The 19,910-nt window shown below is 38.1% G+C and overlaps 1 protein-coding gene across 2 annotated transcripts in view; it reads right to left on the bottom strand.

Annotated features, from left to right (window-relative positions):
• The window catches only part of LOC311445304 (apolipophorin-like), a 27,939-nt gene extending 14,456 nt beyond the window's left edge, over positions 1-13,483 (bottom strand). The window contains exons 1-11 of one of the 2 annotated variants that reach the window (XM_084537280.1): positions 12,780-13,483; positions 9,434-11,584; positions 8,608-8,982; positions 8,046-8,138; positions 7,556-7,760; positions 6,546-6,733; positions 5,747-5,844; positions 4,696-4,781; positions 3,107-3,309; positions 2,431-2,608; positions 514-623 (exon numbers count right to left, since the gene is read on the bottom strand). In XM_084537280.1, coding sequence (XP_084393406.1) covers positions 514-623; positions 2,431-2,608; positions 3,107-3,309; positions 4,696-4,781; positions 5,747-5,844; positions 6,546-6,733; positions 7,556-7,574 — 882 coding nt within the window. In that variant the 5' untranslated portion in view covers positions 7,575-7,760; positions 8,046-8,138; positions 8,608-8,982; positions 9,434-11,584; positions 12,780-13,483. The remainder of the gene's footprint in view (positions 1-513; positions 624-2,430; positions 2,609-3,106; positions 3,310-4,695; positions 4,782-5,746; positions 5,845-6,545; positions 6,734-7,555; positions 7,761-8,045; positions 8,139-8,607; positions 8,983-9,433; positions 11,585-12,779) is intronic. The other variant, XM_084537281.1, reaches the window with a different exon arrangement.
• Positions 13,484-19,910: the final 6,427 nt, after the last annotated feature.

The raw sequence follows: 19,910 nt of genomic DNA on the forward strand, positions 1-19,910 counted from the left end.
TAAATGAGAATCAGGAACACCAAAAAATGATTAAGAGTCTCAGCATTGCCAGCGACAACATCCAGCTCTGGAGAAAACTTCAGACCCATCATATAAGAGGGCGCCTGGTACAAACCACAGCCTTGTGGTACTTGCAGCAAACTTAGTACCACCTGGCTGTGTACTCTACAAAGGTGTTGTAAACAGGAAAACATCAAATATACTTGGTTAAAACATCAGTTTCTTCTTCTAACAGCAGAAGCAACCTCCATATTTTACCTTACCATTTAGGCCAGAAATGCTCAATACCTATGCACAGGTTATTCTTGGATGGCTTTTAGCAAATATGTGCAACTTCTGCCTTAGTTCAACATAGAAAAATGAAGTATCTAGGGTATGCTGCTGTTTTCTCTGTCTAGCTTCAGTTCATCTAGGTAAGATATGTAAAGCATGTAAAATGTTGTCCTTTGTGCTCCAATACCATAGGTAATCTGCATGAAAAAAAAAAAAAAAAAAAAAAAATCAGCTCCTTACCTGCCAGCTCTGTGTGAACTCTTGCACATTATCAGTGAAAGAATTATTAGGAAGTATCCATTCATTTCCAGCTTCATTATCATTGGTACCAAAAAGTCCAGCTGAAATACCTGGAATTAAATTGAAAAGGTGTAAAATGTAGTTGTCACGTGTAGACACAGGAAACTTTCAGAAGCTCTCTCTGGGCTCTGATTATTCCACACAGCAGAGCTCAGCTGCAATACTGAAGAGGATAACTATGCCTAAGTATCCATTATAGATTTTTCCTCAAACTGCAACGGCATTTAATTTGTTAGCTGTTCAGTTGCTTCTCCTGACCAGATAAATACATCATGTTAATTCTCTGCTAATCTCAGCGGAGTGAGTTTTAGAATAGAGTGAAGCATGTGGATAGGAATGTATTCCAACCCAACCCTGAGAATGTTAGGCCTCCCTCTTTTGTGCTCTTACAGGTATGACAAGACAAGCCTGCTATAGAACAGTGAGTCTCAGGAAAGTTTGAGGTTGAAGTTGGGCTGACTGCATTACATCTAACCCCTATTGCTTGCTGCTCTGTTGAGCTGAAAAAGTGTAACCTGGGTAAATACTTGCTGTCCTTACTGGAGGGACATATCACAGAATCACAGAATTGAAGGGGTTGGAAGGGACCTCGAAAGATCAACAGGTCCAACCCCCCTGCCAAAGCAGGTTCCTTAGAGCAGGCTGCCCAGGTAGGTGTCCAGACAGGCTTTAAATATCTCCGGAGAAGGAGACTCCACAACCTCCCTGGGCAGCCTGTCCCAGTGCTCCGTCACCCTCACCGTGAAGAAATTCTTCCGCATGTTGGTGCAGAACTTCCTGTGCTCCATCTTGTGGCCATTACTCCTTGTCCTGTCCCCGCAAACCACTGAAAAGAGGTTGGCCAAATCCCTCTGTCTCCCACACCTCAGGTATTTATACACACTGAGGAGATCCCCTCTCAGTATTTTGTCCAGGCTGAACAGACCCAGGTCTCTCAGCCTTTCCTCATAAGGAAGATGCTCCAGGCCCTGTATCATCTTTGTGGCCTTATGGCCCTCCGCTGGACTCTTTCCAGGAGAATTTTATTTTATTTTATTTTTGTACGGGGGAGCCCAGAACTGGACACAGTACTCCAGGTGAGGCTTGACCAGGGCAGAGTAGAGGAGGATCACCTCCCTTGACTTGCTGGCCACGCTCCTTTTAATGCACGCCAAGATTCCATTGGCCCTCTTGGCCACGAGGGCACACTGCTGGCTCATGGTCAACCTGTTGTCCACCGGGACCCCCAGGTCCTTCTCCTCAGAGCTCCTCTCCAGCAGGTCATCCCCCAGCCTGTACTGATACATGTGGTTGTTCCTTCCCAGGCCCTCTTCCTTTTGATCTTATCGATGATCTCCTTGCTCATCCACGCAGGTTTCCTGCCCCTCTTTCCAGATTTCCTACTCTTAGGGATGCACTGATCCTGAGCTTGGAAGAAATGCTGTTTAAATGTAGCCCAGCTCTCACATGCACCCTTGCCCTCTAGCAGCCTAGCCCATGAGATACTCCCAAGGAGGTCCCAGAAGTGGTCGAAGTTGGGTCTCCAAAAGTCCAGGGTTGCAATCCTGCTTTTAGCCTTACTTCTTCCACCAAGTTCCATCTTGAACTCTAAAAGTATAGTATAGCAGAACTCCAAAAAGTAGATATATATAATAATACATTATTAATTATTAATATAATTATATATATATAATATGTATATATTATATTATAATATAAAATATATAGTATTTTATTTGGTAATAACTGGGAATGCTGAATGCCATTTCCTGGGCTTATATAAATGAATGGGGAGAAGCAAAGGAAAGACAACCCCCATACAGGTGAGGACACTCCAGAGGTACAGAAAAATACAGCTGACAAGCTGACTATACTCACCATGGTGCCATCCAGCCAGAGTGACAGTACAGAGATCATACTGAAAGTCACAAGAGACAGAAACTCCTTTGTGATCAGATATTTCTATTTTGTTGGTTTTCTTCCTTGAATCACTGGTACTCTTTTCAAGGGATTGATCCAGTCCTTGGCAGTTCTCTACCACAGATACGTTAGACATCTGTTTTAAAGTGAAAATGCAATTTCAAATATGCCACAATGGAAGTCCAAGGAAAGGCATGCTCAGAGTGTGTTTGCAGGTTAGGTGGTGTCAATTTTGCTTAGCTCAGAGTGAGGGAATAAGAATTGGGTTGTGTTAATCTTCTGAGAGAGCAGGAAAGCATACAGCCTCCCATGTATACTGAGGATGTGGGCCCAGTTTGTCCATCAGACCCTTTAACTGCTACTCTCTTAGACCAGGTAAGAGAAAAGCTGAAAAGTTCACCAAGCCTCTCTCCTTCTAAGTACCAAGAGAGAAAAGAGGCAGCCCCTGATTTAAAAGTGATTTTGGTTTGGGGAGTTATTTCCTGATTAATGATAAGTGCACTTCCTGGTACTTACGTCCAAGAAATGTTTTGATCTATGTTTGGAGCTTTAATACTTTGAAGACTTTTTGAGGGCAGGGGTGGAAGATAATATCTGGTCTAGAAAGGAACAATGTTTGACTGTGCCCTCATACCTTCAGTCTTGGATAGATATTGATCGCGCTCTGGTTCATCTCCACATACAGCGATCGTGGATCACTGATTTCCTCATTTAGTATAATAGTGAAAGTATTGTGAAGAAAATCCTTGGCAAGAAGGACGCTGCATTTTGTTGCCAAATCATAAATTTTTCCATCAAAAGTCATAATATGCCTGTTACCCATTAACATAGCATGATCTAGATAAAGATATTTCAGAAGAAATATCAGTGAATTGTCCACAGAGCAGCAAGTGCTGCTGCTTGCATATTGCAACATGACCGGCTTCTCACAAGTTTACTCATAAAAGAATTTTCCAAGCTATTATTACATTTTAATTAGCCAAAAGTTGCTCTGCAACAAAAATTTCTCCAGGAAAGAAAATGATCTAATGATTTATTTTTCATTATAAAGCCAAGTGAGTGCCCTAAAGTTTAGACAAATATGAGTTAGGATTCAAAGCTCACCTTGATTTACAGTCATGCTACTTGATAATCATAGTGCCTCATTCCCCTCCCCCACATACACATTCCTATACAGGAAAGAACAAGAATATTAACTGTATCAAAAAATACCCTGACAAAACAGAGTATCAAACACAGTTGCAGTCCAGAAGAAATCCTGATATATTACTTAGACTCTTTGGTCACTAAGACCCACTCTTAGTCCCCTCCATTGTGTCTGCTTACTGGAAGGGAGCCATTGAAAATGTCTTTCTGGAAGATCCAGTATCTACAAGGGACAGTTGGGACTGTTAATGCAGTCTTTTAGTATTTAGCAGTGCTTTTCAGGCAATACTGCTGCTCAAGATTTGGTAGAGCTGTTTTTTCATCCTAGATTCAGCAGAAGTGATGTTGCCCAATTCAGAGTACAAATAAAGCCTCCACGAGAAGGCCCAGGGTCAAAAGGTATGACTGCATTCAGCTCTGGGGCCGCTGGCACAAGAAGGATATGGTGATACTAGAACAAGCCCAGAAGAGGGCCATGAAGACCACTGAGGGGCTGGAGCACCTCTCCTGTGCAGACAGCTGAGAGAGCTGGGGTTGTTCAGCCTGGAGAAGGCTCTGGGGAGACCTTATAGTAGCCTTCCAATACTTAAAGGAGGCTACAGGAAATCTGGGGAGGGACTCTTTGTCAGGGGGTGCAGTGAGGGGACAAAGGGTAATGGTTTTAAACTAAAAAAGGGTAGATATAGATTGAATTGATATTGATTTCTTCCTAGATATAAGGAAGAAATTCTTTACTGTGAGGGTGGTGAGGCACAGGTTGCCCAGAGAAGCTGTAGATGTCCCATCCCTGGAATTGTTCAAGACCAGGCAGGATGGGGCTTTGGGCAACCTCATCTAGTGGGAAGTGTCCCTGCCCATGGCAGGGGAGTTGGAATTAGATTATCTTCCAACCCAAACCATTCTATGACTCTATGACTAGCATTGAACTGGAGAATCCAATCACAAGAGCATATAGATAAGACTGTATCAGGGAGTGTAGTGAAAGGGATAATGGCTTTAAACTAAAAGAAGGTACATTTAAATTAGGTATCAAGGAGAACTTTACTATTAGGGTGGTGAGGCACTGGAACAGGTTACCCAGAGAAGTTGGTGTCCCATCCCTGGAGGCGTTCCATGCCAGGCTGGATAGGACTTTGGGCAACCTGGTCTGGTGAGAGGGGTCCCTGCAGACATATTGGAATTAGATGATCTTTAAGGTCTCTTCCAACCCAAACCAGTCTATGATTCTAAATGCCACCTGTTGATTTATAGTCTCAACAGTAGGAAATGTGAAGAGTTGCAAAATTTGCATGACTGTTAAGTAGAGGAGCATTTCTTGCATGACAGTTTTAGCCACGATGTGAGTATCATACATACAATCACTGTTTTAGAAGAAATAGTGTATACAAAGAAGTTTAAAGGAAAAGTATAAATTAGTGACCATCTCTATGTAAACCACTATTCCAGATAGGATTTGCAGACTAGAATGAATTGGAAATTGACCCAGCTAAAAACAAAAGCATCACTTTGAAAGGGCTTACGTTCAAAGGGACTCTCCATCATCCTTTGTTTGAATCTATAATACTCTGCAACCACGTTGATGTTGTAGAGATCTTTGAGAGGCCTCATTAGCTTTTCTTCAATGAGATAATTAGTAATATTTGCCAGATCCAGAGAGCAGTATGCTTTAGGAAGTACTGGCAGTTTCACTGCCACTGAACAGTTCCTGCAGAATACAAGCAAAACAACATGTGCTCCTTAACTGCTAAACTGATGAAATGCAGTTGCTATATTAGAAATGTGGAAGTGAAATATTCATAAGAACTGTAGTCTGGTTAGAATAGCAAAACAAAGATGTACAATTGCTAAGACTGACAAAAAAAAAAACATGCCATATAAGGCCAAGTTATCATAGCTATTGCTATTTTGTTTGCTGCTGGGTAGTTTCCTTTGAAATGCAGGCTATCCTAGTAGACAACAAACATAAACATCATGATATGATGTGCCCACAGAAGAGAATGGCCAGGTTGCTATCTTCAGCCTGAAGCATATAAGCTAATATGAAGATTAACATATAATGTAAGATTAACACATATATCCATTTAGAATGGTACCCAGCAGCAGAAGTCCTCCAAAGAAAAACAATTACCTGGCTGAAAAACTGTAAAGGTTGAGTAAGGGCTTCCAGATCTTGCTCACAGCTCTACAAACCATGGCCTCTGCCCACCTGAGCACCTGCTGTGTGGTCTATTGGAGAGCCAGAAAAGGAGATTACAAAACTTTTCTGTACAGCTTTGGTGTGGGGTCAGTACTTGATAATGAGTTTTAAAGCAACAATCAGTGAAATTGCACTTTAACCTCTCTTGCATTTATCACTCGCCTGACAGCACCTTGTCATTTAGTGGTTAGTATCCAGAAGACAGACTTTAGTTGTTCCAGCAAAAAAAAAAAAGTGGATAGAAATATATATCTTTCCTAAAAGAACATTACTTATTGTACACCAATACTTCACTGAGTTAATGTGCTACAGGGGCTTACAAAGGGATTGATATCTTTCTTAATATAAATTTGTGTCATGATATGTCCTTTATCATTTCAACTACAGGAGTCCAAAACTGTTTGTACACTGTTCATTGGAATCGCAATCCCTCCTCTCTGTACAGAAAATGCAAAAGCTACATGGATGGCAGCAGTTCACTGCTGTTGATTTGAACCAAACCAGTAAAGCAAATCCTTCTCCTGTTGTCCTACTGAAGCACTACTGTCAAAGCAAGTTAGATATTTCAGGAACAGTACACTAGCTGTGCATAAGCTTCTTATGTAGAAAGATAACCACAGAATTTCCATAAATATTAGTATTTTTGTGTATCCACAGTTCAAAGCTAAGACTTAAATTTGTAGGCCTTTTCCTTCAAAATATTAAAAATTAATAAATTATTTATACCAACCATATCCAAGCCTGTTTTAACAGTCCTTAATGTCATCTGGATTGGCTCCATTAGCCAAACATCTTTTATAATTCTGGGCAAAAATGCCTGGACTTTTTTCATGTACTCTTCTGTCTTCTCCTGCCAAACTTCATCCAGTGGCTTCAAGGTTACATCATAGTAGGCATCTTTCAAAGTTGCTAATGGGTCTGAAGCAAACATTACATGAAACAATCCTTAAATAATATGTTACAAAGTGATAACCAAGAGTGATTTGGTTTTTAATTTTAAATCCTTGCAGCTTCCAACATAAGTGAAGGAGGGACACAGAAAACAGGAAAAGGCAGCTTTATCTTCAAGGCAGTTAGGCATATTTCACATCTGTGTGTGTGTGTGGACACCGTGTCATGAAAAATTGAGGCAGGCATTTAGCTGTAACCCTGTTCCACTTATATTAGGTATATCAACTAAATCTGATTTTTGAGTGTAAAGAGTCTAGTGTCAGATGTTTCAAAATGAGATGTTACTCTTATTTTGAGAACTGAAGGATCTCACAGATAATTATGGCTGACCATCTTTCTCAATGGTTTCAATATGGGCCATAATCCAGAAATATTGGCTACTAGATAGACTTGAAAACAACAGGTCAAGTGAAATCTGATTAGTACAAGCATTCAAAACTCAAGGATGGATATGAACAGCCCTTTGGGAGGGAATGCTTGCCAGGGAACCATAACTGCTTCAGCTTAAGGAATTAGGTCTCTGTTCTCATCTGACTGAACCCAGACTCTTGTGACCACGAGAATGCTTCTTCAGTGATTTCATTAGAAGGATGGCCACGCTGGGGTTACTTAGAGCTGACTGCATCAAGGCTCCTTCTCTGTAATATGTAAGAGCAAAGGTCACTACTTTTGCTAGATCAAAATAGAAATATCTGCAGTTCACCAACTTTTATACTCCTTCCCTCCCACCCCCCTGCACTGTCATTGACCTGTGCAGTTTTTCTCCTTGCTTTGCATGGTTTTACTTACTTTGCAATTCATTCTGCATTTGCTGGACAGCGTCTTGAATTTTTTTCAGGTAAAGTGGGAGCTTGCTTCTTAGTATCTGCTTGATTTCACTTTGCTTCCACACTTGGGTAAAAGCTCTACCCACACCGTGGAGGAATCCTGCTATCTTTTGTGAGGCTATTGAAGGCCAGCCAGCTGCTTCAGACAGAAAATAGATTTGCTGCACCTGGAGTGGTTCCCAAAAAAGAAGAACTATCAAAATACACAGTGATCACAAGCAAAACTTTAACTCCATTCCAAGGCAATTCTGAACTTCTCAATGTTAGGTGCAGAGATATAAGGTCTTGACCAAGAAACGTTCTTTTTGCCAATGTATGAATTCCAGTTTAGCACCAGATTAGGCATTTAAATGTTTGAGCAAACCAAAACAACTGTATACAACCTAATGATTCTTTATTAACACTGAATGAACATTTCATGATACTGTCACAAATGCTGTGCAGGTGCTTACTGATCTCCTGAGTCTCCAGATATATCCATCAAGCTTCTTTATCTTCTCAATCAGTCTGGCTTTGAGAATGCTCCCAATTTCATTAATTTTGTCCTATGAGAAGATGAACAAATACTTTGAATTTATGATTTAGAATTGCTTGTACTGGGTCTAAATCACTTAAATTTTGTAATAGTTTCAACAACAGCAAAAATCCACAGTGACCTCCCATTTCTTAGGGGAAATGACTTTTGCATTATTCAATGGTTAGAAATGGAATCAGAAGAGTCTAAGGATGAAAAATTGTAAAGCCTCCTCCAAGCAGTAGGTATGTGAAACCCTATTAGAATTCTAATCCCAGTTTTGTAACCAATGTGCTGAGCAGTCCTGGCAAATTAGTGTTGTTCTCACTTTACTTACCCTCTTCACAGAATAGACCTTTTAAGAGAGGGTACTATATTTTCTATGCTTTCTAGGTGTAGCTGAACTATTTAATTCTCAACATGATATCTTTTCACACCAAATTGTAAAATAATATTATTATGAATTAAAAATTTAAACCAACATTCCCCTGGTTACTCACCAAAACTCACAACTGAAGCCTGCCTAGAAGATGCTACAACTGAAAGATTAAACACTATTCTGGAAAAGCCACACCACAATTAACTGCCACTGAACTGCCTTAAGAACTGTATCCCCACATCCATGAACCAGAAAATTTAAGCTTTCATTAACAGCTGTTAGAGTAATTTGTCCCACATTTTCTTGCCTTTCACCATTAATGTTGAGATAGCTATTAATGGCAGCCATCTGTTGCCCATCAGTACAAGCACTGACTTCCATTCCTTCTTCCAGATCCCCTTGGAGAATTAAAAGAGAGCATTTCATTTACAGGAACAACACAGACAGACATTGTTTCAAAGACAGTTTTTTAATTACTTAGCTGATAAATCAGTATCTGAGTGTTAGATATTCATGGGAGAAAAAAAAAAAAAAAAAAGAGATAAACATGAAAAAATTAGATCAACATCAATGTTTGATTTTCTCCTCTTTGTGGCTTGTGAATGGTTTAGAAGTACAGAGTTGCTAATGCAAAGAAAGCAATTAATTACTATAAAGCAAAATAATCCTCTCAGACAGTGATTCACAGGCTTTTTTTTTTTTTTTTAACCTTTAATCTTCCACTATTCTTTGTTGCTGAAGTTTAAAAGTGATAAATTAAAAATTATCAGTCAACTACCCGTCACACATGTAAGTTGTTTCTGCCCAAGTACTAATAAGCAGAAACAGATGGAGAGATGTGCACAGAATCTGGGTATAGAGACTTGAGCTGAATTACTTCTACAAACTTGTGACCTCAACAATCCATAAAATAATGGTCTTCATCACAAATGGATCACAGCACCTACAAGTGAGGACATGATCATGAGAGAAATTTACATTGCAGAAACATGTGAACAGAAGCGTGTGCAGGCAAATCTGTAACAGAAACTAGGACTGGGATAGTCACCAAAATGAGTTTGAGGCAACTATCACACCACCAAATCTGCCTGGTTTGCACATAAATAAATCTAATACAGTCCAAAAGCTGGATAAGTCACAACAGGAAGCACTTGCAGCAGGTCTCGTTTCACCTAACTTCAGTCATCCAAAAGCCAAGCACAGTCTGAGATAACAGCCCTGTTTCCTCTCTCTGGTCAGTCAGAACTAATGATGTCTGATTGGAAGACCTGCAGAGGGTGATTTCATACATCTGTTTCAGCATGGGGGTTGAGCCAACCTCTTAAAAGTGCCTCTCTCTTTCCATTCACTGAAATTGGAATATAATGACTATCTTAAATGAGGCACACAATTTTAAGATGGCTAAATCAAAGTGAAACGAATCCTACCTTCAGTCACTGTTATAATCCTTCCCTGGGCAGTACTCATACAAAAGTCTCCACCAAAGTGACCTCTGTGTAACAAGTACTAAACTTCAGCTTTTCATCATGTGAAAGACCATAGCTTTGGATTGCCATGAAACTGAAGCTAGCTTGGCCCTAGAAACTAAGACGCAACCTTTCCTCCTGCCTCTTCATACCATTGGTAGCTCTGAAGGTATATACCTTTCAAATACCCCATGTAGTACTGCAAACACTCCTTTCCTTTAGAAGCAGCTACTTTTACTTTCTCTTTTTGATCAATAATCCCCTCCAACAGGATTTGGCTCTGAACAGCTGAGGAAGTAGCAGTTCCTGTCAGGCCTAGCCAAGTGTCTTCAGAGCCTTTTAACTGCAGCCATAAAGGGAAAACACATTTGTTCAAAGCCACCACACAGAATTAATGAAGCCATGTTCAGAGATGATGCCCAACTATCAGTGCTTTCCACAGAGGGGTAAGTAGTGGGGAAAATGTTTCCCAATGCTTATCCGCTTACATAGGAGTTACTGAGAGAGGCACAAGCATGAGGATGATTGGCTCAAGAGCTGAATGACCAGGCTTGTGGACAATCCTTTAATGGTAGCAATGAAGGAAACATACTCTGACAGTCAATTCCCTGTAAGGCTGCTAATTTGTTCCATTTATTCCAAAACAAGGAATAGAGAAAGGCTAAGCAGAGCAAGTTTATAGAGAGTGAAAAATTATGTAGCATTTGTCTTAGCCTGTTACTTATTAAATCATGATAATTTTTTAAAGGATGGCCTATTCTCTCATTTAATTATGACTAACTACCCACATTCTTCCTAATGAAGAGTTTGGACAGTGCTGACCACATCACTCCTCTGTCCCACTCTTTTGCTACCATAAGTTTGTTTATGTTATTCATATCACAGAAAATTAAGAGTAAAGACAGAGCAGAACAGAGAAAGAGGAAGAGATTTGCCTCAAGATGAGCATCGTATTAGTTGTTCTGTGCTTTTTTTTTTTTTAAGAAGGCCAATTCTTTTCTTTTTTTTTTTTTTTTTCTTTTTTTTTTTTTTCTTCCTAGCAAATGATGCTTTGAATCTTAGTTCTTTTTGTTTGGTTGGTTTATTTTTTTGTTTTTGCTATGGTGATTTTACATGCCTTACCAAACAGCCCAATCATGCTGAAGAAGGTGAGCTACAACAACACTCAGCTTCTGAAAAAATTATATACTCCAGTTGATATACACTTATTACATTTGTCACTGAGCTCTGCAGATAACTAATGTTGTTTCCTTCCTTTCTGTCTTGATAATACTGCTTGTACATTGCATAACTGCTCCTTTAAAATTAGAACTGAAGAAATCAGGAATGCTGTATATTGTCTGTACTTTCCTGCTGTTTTACAAGCCACTGGCTGCACCTGAGCACTTTGGAAGATAGATGGCAGTAGGTCTTTAGGAAACAAAACCCCCGCAAATCCACTACCAATAAAATAAGATAAAAACTCACTTCAATTTCCAGAGAATAGTTTTTCACATCAGCTGTGGTCCAATTTTTTAAGGATAATGCAATCAATCCCTCATCTGTCCCATGATCAGAAAAGTGGAATCTGCTCTCTAATTGCAAAATGATGTCTTCTTTGTTGAGCTGGTGATTTCCAGAGAAAACAATTACCTAAGTATAACCAAAGAAGGAGTTAAAACTTAATTCCGTCAAAGAAATGGGCTCTTCATATAGTAATAAGAGGCTGTACATGGGTGTTGGCATTCTCATGAAATTACACAATGTAGTTATTAACAAAACTTGCAATTTCAGAAATCAACACAGCCTCCTCCTCACAGTGCTTACTTCATTACATCTTCAGTTTTTGTGGTACAATAATGCATATTCACTTATTACAATCTCAGACGATGAACAGCTGTACTGTAACTGAATTCTGTTAAAACCATATTAAAAACAAATTTATGTTTGCCTTTTTGCTTCTCAGCTACCCTATGTAGGTATTTTGAAGAAAAGGATCCAAAAAATAAAGAGACACATGATTTTAAAGTGATGCATATATACATTTTCCCCACAATAAACAAGCAGTAACACATCTTGATCTTGGAAAAAGTTTTTCACTGGCATCAGAATTTGTCAGCTGTTTCTCATTCCTGAATGGGTGTGACATGCTCGGACAGTAAATGAGGAAACTGAGATGTGTTTTAGCCACTGGCAACTGGAAAGAAGGACCACATGTCTTGCAAGTTCAAATATTTTTATTGTTGTGACTACCTATGGGCAATTTGGGGTAAGAACTTGCACCTAAGCAAGGTCATGGAAGCGTTCTCTATTTGTCTGAGTAATATAAAAATAAATGACAACTATAAGGTTCAAAAGTCCGCCACTACCAGCAAAGCAGGCATTAAAAAAAAAAAAAAAAAAAAAAGTAAACGACTACAGGGTAAGGCCTAGTTTCATTTTTGATCACTCATGAGCCTGTTTTAGTGTTCTGCAGAAACATGAAATTTTTTAAAAGACCTTTGAGAGAGGAATAGAAAAGAAAGAACATAGAGGACGGGAATGTTTACAACCATAATAGGGCCTACAGAAAAAGAATCATAGAATCACAGAATTGTAGGGGTTGGAAGGGACCTCAAAAGATCATTGGGTCCAACCACCCAAGAAGTAACACTAAGAAGAAGTAACACTACAGTGGCAAACATAACCTTTCTCTGCGGTCCATCAAAATGCGTTGTTTATTTATGATTTTTTAAATTACATAAGTAAGGCAATTCTTGTGAAAAACTTCAGCTGAGGAAAATTCAGTCTCCAAACCAGAAATTAAGTTTAAAGTGAAGTAGGTTCATTATGCTTATGTGAGACTTACATTTGGAATGTTGCAGAAATCAAAGCTCATGTAATAATCCAGGTAAAATGAATAGTTTGTTTCTATTTTACCCAGAATATTCTGTTTGGTGCATGAAGTCAGGAAAATGTTTTCCATAACAGCTTCTAACTGAAATTTATCAGGATATAAGAATCTATTTTTCTGCAATTAAACAAGAAAACAGAGTTAAAATATGACAACAGAACTTTAGACACTCCTCAGTGACCCTTTTGCCTGAGCTCTCAACTTCAGATTCAGTGTTTTTACATAACATTTCCACCTGGCAATGTTTTGGTGTATCAGCACAGTTGTTAGGCCCCATCCTACTGAATTAACTCAACAGCTTTGCAAATTTAGGGTACAAGTGAGGTGTATGGCTTATAAGAACTCAATTTTTCTTACTTATGCTACATTCATTTTTCTTCCTATGGAGAGAAAAATATAAAAGATAAAATGAAATAGTGGTATTTCATAGAACATGGTGCTTTACATAAGCTTTATTAAAAGCCATTCAAAATTTCCATCCTTTAAGAACAACTTCCATGAAAAAATGTGGTGAGTTAGCAGATACACCAGCCTTCTTTTACCTCATAAGTTAAATTGTGTTTGAACTTTTTGTCATCCCAGTTCAGATCTAGATATTCCTTAAATGATGCTGATGTTTGTTCTAGAGACCCACATGCATGAAGGTGTTCTATACTTAATATTTCTTGAAGCTGGAGGAGGGGGAAAAAAAAAGACATTAGTAATTAAAAAAAAAAAAAGTGTTCAGTATTATTGGCCTTTCTAGAGGACTATGCTTTCTGGGCAAAATACATCCTTGTGAGAAGCCTTGAACAGTTTATATCTATAAAATACTCTTTTAGTCTCTAAGAGGTTGATGATTCTGTCCTGGGGAAAAACTACATCCCAAGTACAAAAACACCTGGCAACATGAAACAGAATTCTTCAGAGCTTTTATTTTTCTTCTGAGGCAGTGGCAGGAAAAAAAAAAAAAAAAAAAAAAAAAAAAAAAAAAAACAAAAAAAAAACTTAAAAGGTTTTCGTATAATAACAGGTGGAGAAAAAAATCATTCTGAAACAGAAAAATAGTATCAGTTACATCCTGCCCTTCTTTGACTCAAAGATTCATACCTGTCTTGAAGAGCCTGACACACACCCATTCCAGGCAGTGATGTTGTCCTTGATTTATCCTCCAGGGTCAGTTGGATGTCAGTAGGCTGCCCACCATTGCACGTTAGCTGCAGCTGAAACCAGAAGACAAGGATTTGTCTAGTGAAGCAGGACTAGAACTAGCAGAAGAGCCTTCATGGCAATGTAGCAGAATGATCTCCATCCAGTGGAGAAAAAAAGCAACACAATTAAAACTGCTAGTGTTAAGTCTCCATTGAACTGTATGCGGTCTGGAAGCTGAAGGCCTTAGCAAAATGCACAGAGAAACTGCTCTTTTACAACTGAAACAACAGAAGCTTTTCTGTTATTTTCTCAGAAAGCTGCATTTGGTCCATCATGCATAGCAATTAATGGTAACAGTAATTAATGGTAACAGTAAATGACATTACAAAAGAATTTATTACACTGAAAATGACATTTGAGACATACTGACTTACTGAGAGCTCTCAGTGGCATGACTATGACAACCAAAATATTTCACATGAACAAACAGAACATTGCACAGTGTGCAGCTTGTTACTGAGCAGAAAGTCTTCAGCCTCAGCAACTGAAGTGTCCAGGCCCATGCCATACAGGTGCTGCATTATGCATACAATATTCAGATAAAAAAGCATTCTGTCATCTTTGAACTTGAAGGATGATTTGAGGAGTTCTTCATCTTTTTGCCCCCTTCATGCTTTGCAAGCATAAATAACAATCTTAGTTTAAAGCCTTTCTGGTCTCACACATTTTCACATTCGTGTTGCAATTTCCTACATGGTACTGAAATTTAGGTTATCAGAAAAAAATAAAAAAAAAAGAAAAAGAAAAAGAAAAAGAAAAAAAACACCAACCAACAAACAAAAAACCTTATCAAATGGTTTCTGGCTTATTTTCTGGCTTATTTATTTGTTTGTAAGAATGGGAGTTTGTTCATCAAAATTTGCCTTACTTCGTTGCTAGGTTGGCTCTTGTGTGTTTCTGGCTTCTTACCATCCAAAGTGGGTCAATGCTAAGGCAAGACAGATACTGTCAGCTAGCAACAGTTATGCTTACAAATGGAAATAACACTCATGTTTTGAACACAAGTAGATGATACCACTTGGTGCTTTTTCAGTTTTTTGAGATGATATCTGGTTCTGCAATTCTTTGAGATGAAAAGAACACTAACAGTCAATATAGTATTTCAGCTTTGTATTTTGTAGCCCTTACACATTATCTCACCTGGTGGTTGTACTTTCTGGCTCTTCTTTCTGACAGGGAATGAACCTCCAGTAGTCTTAAAGTGTAATTAAATGGGTGGGCAACAGTGGCTTTGTAATTCACATGATCTCTTCCAAACTTCAGAGAAGATAACACTGATACCTTATCAATATAAACAGATGTAAAAGAAGCTTGTGAAATAAAATACCTCTCATATATTGACCTCAAACATACATCCAGCAAGATATTTCTGTACCTTTTCCTGAGATGTCTGCTTAAGAAAGTCATTTTTAAAGTAGCTAGCCAAATTGATGTTTAAATAAGGACATTCTTGCTACCTGAATTTCTTACATGACACATCTGAAAGTAATACTGTTCTATGCCTGTTATGAAGATGGTGAACCATGCTTAAGTTTGTTGAGGCCTAAGTTTGATCTCATCTTTAGATGATTTTTTTCATCACTGGGCTCCACTGCCTCAGAATGATTAGTCAGATCTTGCAAATTCAAGCACAAACAAAAATATTTGCAGAGTCAGGAACTAAATTCTGTAATATTGCTGGAAGGTATCATTTTTTTGGTAATTTGAATAGTAGCACAAAAATACATTCTATACAAATTCTAAAGTAAAATTTGGGATTTTAGCACTTTGTAAATGGATACTGTTAAAGGAATTCTGATTCTTTTTGCAGGCACATTTATGTTAACACATTGATGGTAACACATTTTACACATTGTCTTTTTTCTTTCCATTATTCAGAAAAAAAAAAAAAAAGTAATAGTCAAGATGCTGTATTTCAGACATGCATGTAAGTTGGCATAGTTAGTTAAAATATATGTTTTATTACCTTTGGTTATGCAGCAGCCTATGGGGTTAATGCAGACAAAATACTATGGCCTGAAAATACTCCCAACAAGTATATGGCTTGCTCACATTCCATAGTCACAACATTTTATGCATCTGAGAAGTATAGTTTAATTCCTACTTGAATTCTTTGACTTGTTTAATACTGCCTTAAAAATAAAAATAAAAAAATCCACAAACTTAATAGTTCCTGTAATTTCCCCCACACATATCTTCTGTGGGCTGCTGTACCTTGTCCTTTTCCTTCCAAATGACGGTCAGGTCATCCCAATGACTGCATGTTGAATGCTTCATATACAACTTCACCCTCACATACCACAGGAAGGTAATGGAAAAAGGATGGAAAAGCTCCACTGCAAGGGAAAAACAAAAACAAAAACAAAAACAAAAACAAAAACAAAAAAAAAAAAAAAAAAAAACAACAATAAAAACACAAGTAAGTTCTCCTCACCATGAATCATTACTGTTTACTTCCTGATAAAGAAGAAGGTACAGGATATGCTCTCCCACAGGGAATGGGGCAACAATTGGTTCAGAGAAAAAACATGGTCTTGGTTCACACACATGTATGCACCCCTATCCAACAGCCATAGTGACTTCAGTGTGCTGATTTCTACAGAATACGAAAAAATTAAGGGAAATGAAGAGTCTTCTAGTTGCTAGCAAATCAGTAATTATCCCTAATAATCAGAAGATTGATATTTACACCCAAAGCAACTTCCCACAATAACAGCCAGGAAAGTCATCTTTATGGAGCTGAGATGACTTTACCATTATGTAACAGTTTACAATTCTCAAACAAGTAAGTGCAGTTATTTTCTCTATTTTCAGTTAACACAGCCTCAGCATACAGATTTAGCACCTCAAGGTAGTGGCCTGTATCACCGGTGCTTCCTGCAGCAATCCAGTGCACTAGGGTAACAGAATTCACTACAGTTTCTGACAAAAGACCCAGAAGCATGTGACAATAAACCAACAAAAATTAGAATTGAAAAATTAGAAGAGAGCAAGAGCCCCACATCTAAACAGGGATTTCTAGTTCAAATCTACTACTCTGAATGAGACAGAATGCAGATGCAAACCTCAGTCAGCCATCTCCAAGCTATGTATCCTAGTGCCCTGGCTAGAAAGAAAGTAGCTGCAATATTTTAATGCTCTTCTCTGTTTACAAATGGTATCTAAGTCTGTTTATGTCTCCAGTACTAGTTCCTATCTTTTTGTTCTTCATTAAATATTTAAAATATTCAAAAGCAAACATAAAAATAAGATTAAATGTTTCATTTAATTCAGAGAACTTCTGAAATTTATTGTAAAATAGTAATAGACGTTTGTATTTGTTGATGACTTTTCAGTCTGGCTAAGCTTTTTCCTGGCACTACTAAAGGTTATTGAAGTTTCACATGCTTTACAAAGCAGAAATATGTCTCTGAAGTGGACGTTTCTAACAGCCAAACTTCTCAAGAATTTGAAGCAAATAAGATCTTGTAAGGCCTGGACTGAGACAATTTGAATATGGATTTTAGAATCAGGTTTATATGACTTAGTTTATTGTATAGTATGCTATCAACAAAAGAATTTAGAAACCTACCCTGAATGTCATAACCTCCATGCAACTTTGGAAAGAGTCCTGTGTAAGTTCCTGTTATCTTTACCTCTTTGCCATCCCACAGAGCAATTTGCCTCAGCATACGTGTTCTGTTGCCTTTTTGGTAAACTGTCATGAACACAAGCTGCACTGGAAGATTTTTAAACTAAAAATAAAAGAGGACAAACATTAAATCCCAAGTTCTCTGAAAAGTTAAAAACCTATTGGAGTTTATAGTTTATACCCAAAATTACCTGTTTAGAATCTAGCTTTAGAAATGTGTTTGTAAAAAGTCTAGCACAATGACACCCTAATGCCTGATCACTCCTTTTATTACCTGTATAATAAATAAATAAATAAATATCAATAGTTCAGTTTTTAATATATGATTTTTCTTATTTCCTAGGTATCTGTGTATTAACATACCCTGTCTGTAGGAGCACACAAATATCAAACCAAATGACAATTTATATCATTTGTCATTCAGGCAAGCTAATCCAGCCATTCAAATTTTTGTTTGCTCATGCTACTGAAGAAATCAAGGGCAAAGCACCTCGTAGCAACTGGAGCTGTACTTGCTCTTCATGGTTTGGCAGCCAGCATCCTGACTGCCATGCTCTAGAAATAAGATAGTCACAGCTTGCCTTTTGCCATTTGAGTTGATGGTACCAACCTGGGACATTGTCTGTATTATTTCAATGACATTGGTGTAGCTGGTTCCAGTGAAAGTTAGCTTAGCTGTAGCATTAAAATCCCTTTTTTCTATGCTGAGGTAGAGTTTGCCTTTTACTTCACTCATGTCAGAGTTTACCTTTTAAAGTTCCCAAAGAGAGAGAGAGAGAGAGATGAATGTAGTGCTCATATTCTTGTCACAGTATATTATGTTATGGTCCTCAAGACCTTAGACAGATCTAACTTGTCAATTTCCCTTATGTTCACATTGTAGAAGACAGGTACAAAATAGTATATACTGAGTAATACGCATAAGAAATTTGTTTGTTTGTATGTGACCAGTTATTTCAGGAGTAACAGTGTTCTGCATTTGACTTCACTGCCACAGGTTGCCCGGAGAGTTGTGAAGCCTCCCTCCTTGGAGATCTTCAAAAGCTGCCTCGGCAACTTGCTCTACTTGGCCTTGTAGAGCAGGGAGGTTGGACCAGCTGACCTCCAGTGGTGCCTTCCAACCTCTGTGATTCTCTGACTAACAAATAACCCCATTCATCTGCCTTGACTCTTGTATACTTTTGCTCTGCAAACAGCCAATATCCAAAATTGTTTTCTGCCCAGTCTCTCTTTTCTTAGTAGCCAGAATAATTAAAAAAATATTCCAGGGAGATTCTGTCAGAAGTCGTCATTTATGCAGATGCACAGAAGTGAGTCAAATGGAACAAAGCTTTTCTATTAGGACTGCTGGCATCTTTGAAAACATCAATGTCCTCAACAACAAGAAGGCCAGGGATAGTAGCACTAGAAATAACACAGTTTGACTCCAAAAATACTAGTTAAGTCTAGTTTGTGGTGATGTGTGATAGATAACTTGCACATAGTTACCTTAGTAGACAGTTCTGTTGCACTGTAGAAAGAAGGGGAGATTCTGGAGTGCTTTTATATTCAACTCTTCACTAAAGGGAAGAAACAGACTTTTGTTCAACAATATATAAGAAAGTCCACTCTCACTGACAACACAAGTTCAGCTGCGTAGTCTCTGAGTCTACCACAGCTATTAGAGTTAAAAATTGCAGTACCTTCCACTGAAAGTTTACCCAGCTCACATTTTTTGATGTATTCATACAAAGGGAAGGGAAACTAAAGAACAGTGCCATCTCTGACCTCAGTGAAAAACCCATGTATGTATCTGAGGGACAGAGTGTGGCCTGCTGGATCAAAAATTACTTTGGCTGTCATAGTAAATGCATCAGCTCTTTTAAATTATATATATATATACGAATCTCACTTTGCAAGCATTGCCATGGTTTCCAGCTTTAGAATTTACCATTATTAGACATTTTAACAGAATTTACAAGACTTTTCAGCACAAAGGTCTTTTGCTACAAACTTAATCTAGAAATACCAGAAATACTGTAAAGCTCAAAACATTACACCTCTTAAACATCCTCAAAGTTGTGTTTATATATATACATGTGTATATATATATATACCCTATACCAAATTTTTCTGTTTAGGCATTGATCATCAGACACTTTGCAGCATATTCTATTCATTCTTCATTTCTTAAAATAACTTTTATTTTTAAAAGAAAAAAATAGGGAAATAAAGCAATGCGGATAAACCCTACGGATAAAAATTTGCAAAACTGAGAGTCTCCA

This window comes from Aythya ferina (genome assembly GCF_964211825.1).
Source record: "Aythya ferina genome assembly, chromosome: 15".
In the NCBI taxonomy this organism is placed as follows: Eukaryota; Metazoa; Chordata; class Aves; order Anseriformes; family Anatidae; genus Aythya; species Aythya ferina.